This window comes from Acanthisitta chloris, unplaced genomic scaffold (assembly GCF_000695815.1).
Source record: "Acanthisitta chloris isolate BGI_N310 unplaced genomic scaffold, ASM69581v1 scaffold32655, whole genome shotgun sequence".
In the NCBI taxonomy this organism is placed as follows: domain Eukaryota; kingdom Metazoa; phylum Chordata; class Aves; order Passeriformes; family Acanthisittidae; genus Acanthisitta; species Acanthisitta chloris.
In genome coordinates this window covers 77,289-86,076 of record NW_008674213.1, presented here as the reverse complement: position 1 = coordinate 86,076, position 8,788 = coordinate 77,289, and the positions used below count along the sequence as shown (strand labels likewise).

The 8,788-nt window shown below is 46.7% G+C and overlaps 1 protein-coding gene across 1 annotated transcript in view; it reads right to left on the bottom strand.

Annotated features, from left to right (window-relative positions):
• The window catches only part of ACOX2 (acyl-CoA oxidase 2, branched chain), a 17,022-nt gene extending 9,096 nt beyond the window's left edge, over window positions 1-7,926 (bottom strand). Inside the window, exons 1-8 of the mRNA XM_009075244.1 lie at window positions 7,767-7,926; window positions 6,422-6,584; window positions 3,654-3,805; window positions 3,024-3,131; window positions 2,183-2,302; window positions 1,591-1,706; window positions 1,030-1,202; window positions 69-129 (exon numbers count right to left, since the gene is read on the bottom strand). Coding sequence (XP_009073492.1) covers window positions 69-129; window positions 1,030-1,202; window positions 1,591-1,706; window positions 2,183-2,302; window positions 3,024-3,131; window positions 3,654-3,805; window positions 6,422-6,584; window positions 7,767-7,926 — 1,053 coding nt within the window. The remainder of the gene's footprint in view (window positions 1-68; window positions 130-1,029; window positions 1,203-1,590; window positions 1,707-2,182; window positions 2,303-3,023; window positions 3,132-3,653; window positions 3,806-6,421; window positions 6,585-7,766) is intronic.
• Between the last annotated feature and the right edge of the window lie 862 nt (window positions 7,927-8,788).

Sequence of the window (8,788 nt, the reverse complement as noted above, 5' to 3'; positions counted from 1 at the left end):
AGTGTGGACAGAGGCATAGCTACTGTTAGTTTCCCTGTCACAAAATGAAAAACAATGTTTTTCCTCACTATGAAGTGAACAGGACTGCGCTGATGTTGTGGCAGCAAATCTGTCCAGCTTGCTGAGCTACTAGAGAAAGAAACCCAACAGGGAAAACAGGGATTTTTCTGCTGGGTTGGTGAACCAGCCTGACAGCACAGAAAAGCCTCAGTGCAGAGGGGGAACAAGGACTGTGGGAAAGGACATGATGAAGCCTTCAACGACAGCGAGTTGTTGGGTGTTCCAGGGGTGGTGGTGGCACTGCACCCTGATAAACTTGGTTTTTCAAACAGGATCTTTGTGGCCTTGGGCGTAGATACGTTTCCCTGAAAATATTTGAGTCTAAATTATTTTAAGCTTTCTTAGCTTTTTTTGCATGTCCTTTACCACTTTTGCTGTGGTTAGTACACTTAGGGCTTCAGTCAATGAAACTGGTTATTACAATAGTTCAGCATACTGTGCTCTGGTGTTTGGTTTGTGTTTGAACCAAACCACATTCTCATTAGGATCTTTCTGCTTTTGGAAGGAGTTTTACATGGAAAATGTTGTAATCCATTCAAATTAAAGTATCTATTTAGAAATGACAGGGATTCTTAAAAGACTAATGCAATTCAGCGGTACAAAGTGTGGATATTGGATTGCTGGATGTTGGAAGGTATTTTAATGTCACAGCCACTAGTAGGATGCTACGAAATAAGATTTTATCAGCTTCTCTGCTTTGTCTGGATTCTGCTGAGTTATGGGATTACAAGGAAAGGCCAGTTCTAAGCAAAATAAGTTGCCTGTGTGAACCGCTGAGTTATTCAAACTATGACACTTCTTGGAAAGAACTGTAAACATTCTCTTGTACTTTGACTGAAGCTCATTAATGTAAATAATGGGGACGCATGCTTCTTGTGCCCTGTTTGGGCCAGGAAATCAGCCAGGGATGGGCTGAAAGATAAGATGAAAAGTAAGAGTACAAACTGGTGTGGGGGCTGGTGGCATTACCCAGGCTTTAGTTTGGACTGCCGGCGAACCACGGAGTATCGGATGGCGATGGTGCAAGCTTTCATCATGGGTGTTATAACCTCGTCTGAAATGAGGGAAATGCGCACTGTGGTCATGGTGAAGTAATTAATCTGCTGTGAGCCTGTTCTTACATAGGTGCCATCTGGTCGAACCTAGAGTAGAGAGAGGGTGTTAGATGTTGCCTTCTTCAGTATTAGGATAGTTGTGTGATTGCTATGCATAGGAAAAGAAGGGCAAAAAAGTCCTTCGTTGAATGCAAACTAAATGTTTTTAAGTATGATGGATGAAAGATATCCATTTGAAGGGACAAACTCTTACTGTTTCAGGCTCAGATAAAGTTTTGCCTGCCCCGTGATCCCCAACCTCTGACTCTGAGTTTCATTTACAATTGAAGTTAACTTCTGCCCTTGATAAAACCTCAGAGACTTGCAGACTCCTCAAAGGAAGGTTTTTGTCCTAAATTTAGGCAGGTCCCTGACGTCTCCCTGCCTGTGCAATGAGAGTCTGACAGCTGAGTCTACGATGTGAGTCTGTACATACCTCACAGAACTTGCTCAGCATGTTCTCCCTGGGGATGCGCACATTCTTCAGCATGAGGTAGCCATTGTCAGTGTGCTCAAAATTCATTTTGGGACCAATGTCTCCTGCAGTTATGCCTGCAGCAGGAGAAAACATAGCCTGCTTACTTCCACTTGAAGATTTTTCTCCCCTTTTTGTGTCAGGCTGGGGATCTCAAAGGAAGGGCATGTTCAGCTCTGCTTCTTCCCCAGCACGGGTGATCTTGCCTGAGGGGTGGAACAGGCATTTGAATTCCTTGTGGTAGTTTGTTTCCATGATCCATCAAGAGATGGATCTGCATTGGCTGGGGTCAGAACTGAGAAGTTAGTGCAGAGGTGCTCAGAGCAGCCCAGACTTCTGGTTAAGACAAGGGCTTGGTCTGGATATGCCTGAGGATATGTTAGATTTCCCTTTAGATAGAAAGGTTGGGGTTAATGATACCTATGCCCTGGGTATCTGTCCTGGCTTGCTTTTGGCAATTACAGCTATCCCTGGGCATAATATTTTAGAAGACATTTAAGGGCAAAGTAGGCAGAGCACCTGCACAAGTGCTGCAGTGTCTGGTGGTGTTTACCTGGGCAGAGTGAATGGTCCTGAAGGCTGCGGATCTGCACGATGAAGGGATGGATGCCATAGCACTTCCCATGGATGTACAGCTGAGCAAAGAGCACTGTGTGGGTTGCTGATCTTCCCACTGTGAGAAGAAAACCAGCCCCGTTCTCTTGAGACAAGGTACAGTACAAACACTTCCACAGTTAACAGCTGTCAGTGCTAACTGTGTGTTAGGCCTCACTAAGGTATGGGTCAGCACAGGTGTGAGCCACAGGTGCTGGAGATTGCCTAAACCTGAGCCTGCTCTTGGCTGTTGGAAGTTGCACCATCATTTGGCCTCTGCTGCTCCCTGTGAGGCCTGGACTAATAGTTTGCATCAGAATATGAGAAAAAATAACTAGTTAAAGTTCAGACAGTGCTAAGAGGGTAGGAAGTGCTGTGGCTGGTGTAGTGACTTCAGTTACTTCCTGTGAAATATCTTCCTGATGGGATCCAAGAATTTCACACTTGAATCCTTTATACTGAGGCTGGCTGACTTGAATCCTTTATGCTGATGACCTCCCTGCAGGTTTTGGCAGTCTGAGTATTATTTACAAAGAAGAGAAGATTGATTCCTGCAGAGGCAGGAGTTGCCCTGGGCGAAGTTTCCCAGCCCTGCCACTCAAAGGGTTTTAGTAGATGATTCAAAGGCCTTCTGGCCTTTGAACTTGGACAGACTCCTTTGTCTCTTACTTGTCTCTTGATGCATGTATCTTACTGAAGGCCTCTGCTAGCACCTGGGCCCTCAAACACAGAGCTTGAGCAGGGCAGACTAGCTGAAGGAGGCAAATGAGGAAAACCAAAATATTTTGTGTGGTACTTACTATCTCCAGGCCACCACTTCATGGCAGAGATCTTTGGAGTGTTCAGTATAAACTCCTGTGTTGCAGTATCAAACACTGCTGTTGTTTCCAATCCCTGAAGATAAGTTCCTTTAAAAAAATTTTAAAAATTATATATATCTATCTCCTGGTGAATCACAGAGATGGAGAGAGTGGAAGATCCCTGGGAGCTGGTGTGGGTATTACCAGGGTTTTGTGGTTTACCTTTCTGATGAGAACTATGGGATGATGCTCCCAGCGACCTTACACCATCTCCTGCAAAGACCTCTCAAGCCCCATGGTACTCCAGCAAGCTGCCTGGATCATGGTGACAGCCATCAGTTGGGCAAGCTGCCTGCCCGATCCCCTCCACTGCTGGTGACTGCCTGCTGTCTAACCATGAGCTCTCACACTTGCTCTCATTAGTTTTTCCATGTTGGCAAAACCAAAGCCAGCACATCTCCAGTTGCAGAGGAACACTGAGGACAGTGACCTCTACCATGCAGGAGGCATTTCCCCCCCCAGCCACCCCTGTCCCAGTGAAGCACGGTCAGTTCGGACTCAAACTCCCACAAGAATCTGGGCTGCAGCCATTTGTCCTAAAGAAATGTTGCACTGTCCCTGCAGCCTTACCATGCCCCAGTTCAGTCTGGGCGTAGCTTCCGATGAGCCTGTACTGGGTGGCGAGAGGAATCCATTTGGCAATCTGTTTGTCAGAGCCCAGCACAGAAATACTTCTCATGAAGACACGGTGAAGGAGAAATGCGACGTCTCCTGACAGTGCCCTGCGGAGACAGCATGAGGGGGATGAAGAGGATGAAGTTCCAGGCATGTGATGAATGAGGCAGTGGCACTGCAGCGGTCACCAGACAGTACCACCCGCTGCCTTCTGATTTCTGCCTTGTCATACCTTTCCCAACACCCAGCATCAGCACAGTACTGCAGGAAGTGTTCTTCCAAGCTGCTTTTGTTCCTTTCATAACAGAGTCTGCTTACCTGTTGCTCACTCATTATTTCACTTGCTCTTGGAGGAATTATCTGTTCTGAGAAGCAGATGCTGAGCAACTCAAAAACATAGCCCAGCTCCAAAGCTCCTGCAGCTCTGATGGCTTGTGAGCCCTTCGTATTTTTATCTTACTTCATAGAATTTGTTTTTCCTGATTATTTAAGTAATATTTTAAAGCTGAACTACCCACCTCCCTACTCTAAAAACCCCAAACATTCGCAATTCACTGTGGGGCACATGAGACTGAATTACATACGTATGTGTCTGAGATCTGGATTTCCTGAACATCCCCATGCTGGGGAAATACCTTGTTATGCTGAGTTTGTTGCTGTATTGTTGTTCCCTGGGTGTTTGCTATCAGTTGCTGTCTGTAAACAGTACTGAGGTTCACGGAAATTTGGCCTGGCTTTAGATGTTCTCTTGTGGAAAAATTTGAGTACATCTGTGTAACACCTGCTTTATTGCCTGGTCAGGTCCTTTGCTGACAGGGCTGCATACATCCTATAAAACATTAATCCAGAAACTGTGTGTAGGAACTTGTGTACAGTGATTTCCATGGCACAAATAAGAAGTTAATGGAAGCTTTTTTTTTTTGTGTGTGTGTGTGTGTTTGTGAAAGCCTAAGAAAATATGAGGAATATAGTCTCTCTTCCTGGGATTCCTCAGAATGTGGCTGAATCACCTCAGAGATACAGGAGCATGTACAAGCAAGTGGCTATGCTGTTCTCAGTAGCTGGGTGGCTGTTAGCACATTGCTTTACTGCAGTGCTCTAGTGAGCATCTCATTCCAGACAGATACCTTTTATTGTTAACAAATGACTCTGACCTTTCTTTTATACTAGCCTTGGGAGAGAATCAATCATGCTGAAACAGTATGGGGGGGGAATATGACAAAGAAGTTAAAAGTGAATTGCTTTGATTAACAGAAAATGACTTAATGAATCCTTGGCAGTTCATCCAGAAAGAATGTTCCTTTAGCTGCGATTTGAAAAGCAGATTTTAAATTGTGCAGGTGATATGCTGTGCCTGGCACCAGGAGCACCAGGATTTTGTCATAAGAGCTTGGTGATCACCTGGTGTTTCATCAGGCAAGAGCTGCCCTGCCATCCAGCAAAATGGGGCAGCACAGGGCTGGCCGTGATGCAGCCCTCAGCATCAAGGGCCAGATAAAAGCACATGTGTGTAGGAGAGGGTGTTCAGTTTTGTCGGGTTTTTTAAATCTGCTGGTATTTCTCTTTTCTTCTGAGGGAGAAATGGAGAGCTGCTTTTTAATTATAATGACCAAGAGCTCTTGATGGATGATTTCCTCCTTCACCAGTCCCACTTGCTGCTGGCAGCAGAGTTCTGCATAAAAAGTTAAAACTTTTCATATGATGAGGCTTTTTTGCAGGGTCTGTTGCAATAGGAAAAGGGTTAATGCATTTAAACCAAAAGAAGGTAGATTTAGACTAGATATAATGAAGAATTCTTTTGCAGTGAGGGTGGTGAAACACCGGAACAGGGTGCCCAGAGAGGTGCTGGATGCCCCAACCCTGCAAACATTCCAGGTCAGGCTGGACAGGGCTCTGAGGAACCTGATCTAGTTGAAGATGTCCCTGCTCGTTGCAGGGAGGTTGGACTAGATGACCTTTAAAGGTCCTTTCCAACCCAAACTGTGCCATGACTCAATGAAACATTGGAAAGTGGCTGTGAGTGTCAGTGGTGATGTGTGAGGGGCAGGTATTGCCCTTTTGAGTGACATTTTGAACATGCACCTTCCTGCTGGATATGTGACCCCACTAAATGGGCAGTGTGCACTGGGCAACAGTGAGCCAGGAATAATTTAGCAAAGAGGGAAAGGAGAGGCAAGGAACTGAAATGTGGAACTCATCTTTGTGCAAAGTGTTAAGAAAACATTTTAAGGAAAAGATTGAGTAATATAGTATTCCATCTACCTACAAGCTAAGAAGGGTTTTGTTTGTTTGTTGTTTCTTTCTTTAAATCCGAGTTTTCCGGGTGAAGAAAATGTCATTTTTAGTTTATCTGGAAGTCAGTAATGTAACTGAAACAGCACCACTTCCAAATCTGTTTATACATTCTAAAATGTCTGAGAGGTGGAATGAGAGCTGTAGCACAAATAAGGAGCTTGCTGAAGTGGAAATATCATGTTGGGGCTGTGAGCTGCTATGATCTATCACGCTGTACCCATGTGCTGCTCTTTCACAAGTTCCCTGCCATGTACCACTGATTTCCCTTTTCCCAAGTGTGCTGCTAAAGTAAAAACCTTCAGCTTGTTTGTATCCAAACCTAATCTGTCAGCTGCTGGCCTCTCCCAGCCTCTGCTAAAGCTGATCCTTGTTAGCATACAAATCTTTTGACAAAAAGTTTTACATTAAAAATAATAAATAGAAATCACCTGTAAATGTACTTATATTCAGGTCCATTCTCAGTCCATCCCATCTCATTCATCTTTCTCTGGAGATGAACAGCCTTCCTGACTGCTGCTTCATACCTCTCATTCTGGGTCTGGAAATACTGATTTTCTCTGCTAAACACAGGGTCGGATTCAATAGCTTCAACTGCAAAGCAAGACAGAAGAGTTGGTTCTCCTGGGGCTGGGGAGGTGCAGGCAGTGCCTCGAGCCCTGCCGACTCATGGATACTGATGCTGTGACTTTTTAGGGTGCCTTCAGGCAGGTTTTATTTTGCCAATTCTGGCTCCCATGGCTGTCACACCTAACTCTGAAAAGCAGTGGGTTAGGGAAGGTGGAGGGGAACAGAGAGGGCCTGGGAGAGGGGTCTGTTGATTGGAAATGGTGATCCTGCAGGGTAAGGGACTGTCCCTAGTTAGGGTATTGGAGGTGACTTCGTGGCAGAAGATGACATAGATCCCTCTGTCTTCAATTGCTGTTTCCATGCTGTGATGGCAGCAAGGGTTGTGGACAGCCAGATTTTGCTAGGGCTGTGGTTAGCTGGATTTTGCCCAGAGGGTGGCTGATGGCTGGAGCCCACATGTGTCCTGCACCAGTGCACTGGCTCAGGATGTTACCAGCCCATTGCAGTGTTGCAAAGGAACTCAGAGTCATTATTTTGTGTCAATCTGAACACTCTCTCTGCTCCATTTTGCCTTCAAACCCTGGGTCTATTCATGTGGAAGATTACACTGAACTCCAGTGGCACCGTGAAGTATGTGATCCTAGTGGCCTGTGCTGTTCTTGTCTGGTAAGTGTATAATACAGATGCAGTTATAGAGACTAAAGAGAGGGATTTTTTTCTCTGTTCCTTCTGAGCACACAGTCACTTTTCAACACACCCATCATGTGTGAGAGCAGCTCAGCCTAGCTGAGCCAACCCACACAAGAAATTCCCCACCTGGATGAGCCTGACAGGCTGAGGAGGGACACTGGCTGTGGTTCACACATGTTGTGCATGCAGCACTAGCCCTCACACACACCCCCCTCTCCCAGGGATGCTCAACCCTCCGTTCTTGTATTCCAGTTTAACCAGTCTTGCCAGAGACATTGGAAACGGGAGCATGAGCACGCAGGAGGAAAAACTTCAGACAGTGGGAGTGGCTGCAGAGGAACTGTGTTGATTTACACAAACGGGGGACTACGGCTCCACACTCCCACTTTTAAAGAGATGGATGATAAGCAAATACCCAGAAGCACAAACCCCACTGTGCTGCCAAAGGAGAAGCAGAGCAGCAGGGACACTGGCATGGTCTGTGGCAGCTCCCAGCCAGGGCCTCCTCTCACTCACCCACTGCCCTGCGTATCCGAGTCTGCTCCGTGCCGCCGTCCAGCAGCGCCGTGAGCTTTTCCACGCTGAAAGAAGCTGTTTGCCTCTCGCTGGCCAGGTCAGGGTTGACGCTGCCGAGCACTGAGCCCTGCGAGTACTTGCTGGTGTCCAGCAGAGCCATCCTGGAGGCTGCACAGCTCTGGGAAGGGCTCGCCAGGCACTGGCACCCGGCAGTGGGTGGCTGGTGGAGGTGTTGGCACAGCGAGGAGTGGTTTCGGTGGGTTGGCCAAGATGTTGTACCTGCACAGGAATTGCGTGGAGATTTAGGCACTGTCCTGTCCTCATTGCAATGATATGGGCAATGGTGATTTATGACACTTTTAAGAAGTCAAAATGCAGGGTTTATGGTATCTTTTTAAACATATTTTTCTTTCCCCAGTCTGTCCCCAATATTTTATGATAAATTAGAATATCCCCCAACTATGTGCTAATGTTTGAGATAATTTCTGGCTCAGGTCTCGCAAGCACTGGCAGCTCTGCCCATGTTGCCTGTCCTGCCATGGGGCTCAGCTTTACATAACTCCTAACCTTGTAATTCCCATGTTAGCAGGATTTGCTGCAGGACACTAGTAAAAAAAGGCGGGGCGTGCTGAAAACAAAACATTGTTCCCTTTTAGAGGAACAATGTTTTAGAGCCTTTCCTAACTGTTTTTAATACTGCAAGAAACTTAAACTCTGGAAACTCTTACAGCTGCGTTTTTAATCCCTGCTTTTCTAATATCCAGACCTTTAACTCAAACTGCCTTGTTGTCCTGGGGGAGAGAAAACCCTCGGGGCAGCGCGCTGAGCACACAAGGTTGGGGTCACCCAGCGCTGCCCTTGAGAGCTGGGGACGCCTCGGCCGCAGCTCGCTCTTCCTGCGCGAGGAAAATCTGCCGTTCCTTTCGCTCCGTGCACAATCAAACCCCCACGTACCTTGTCCCCTGCGGAGACGTTCGGCTCCTGCCCCGGACCGGCCGCAGCTCCCGCTGTCCTGCTCGGGA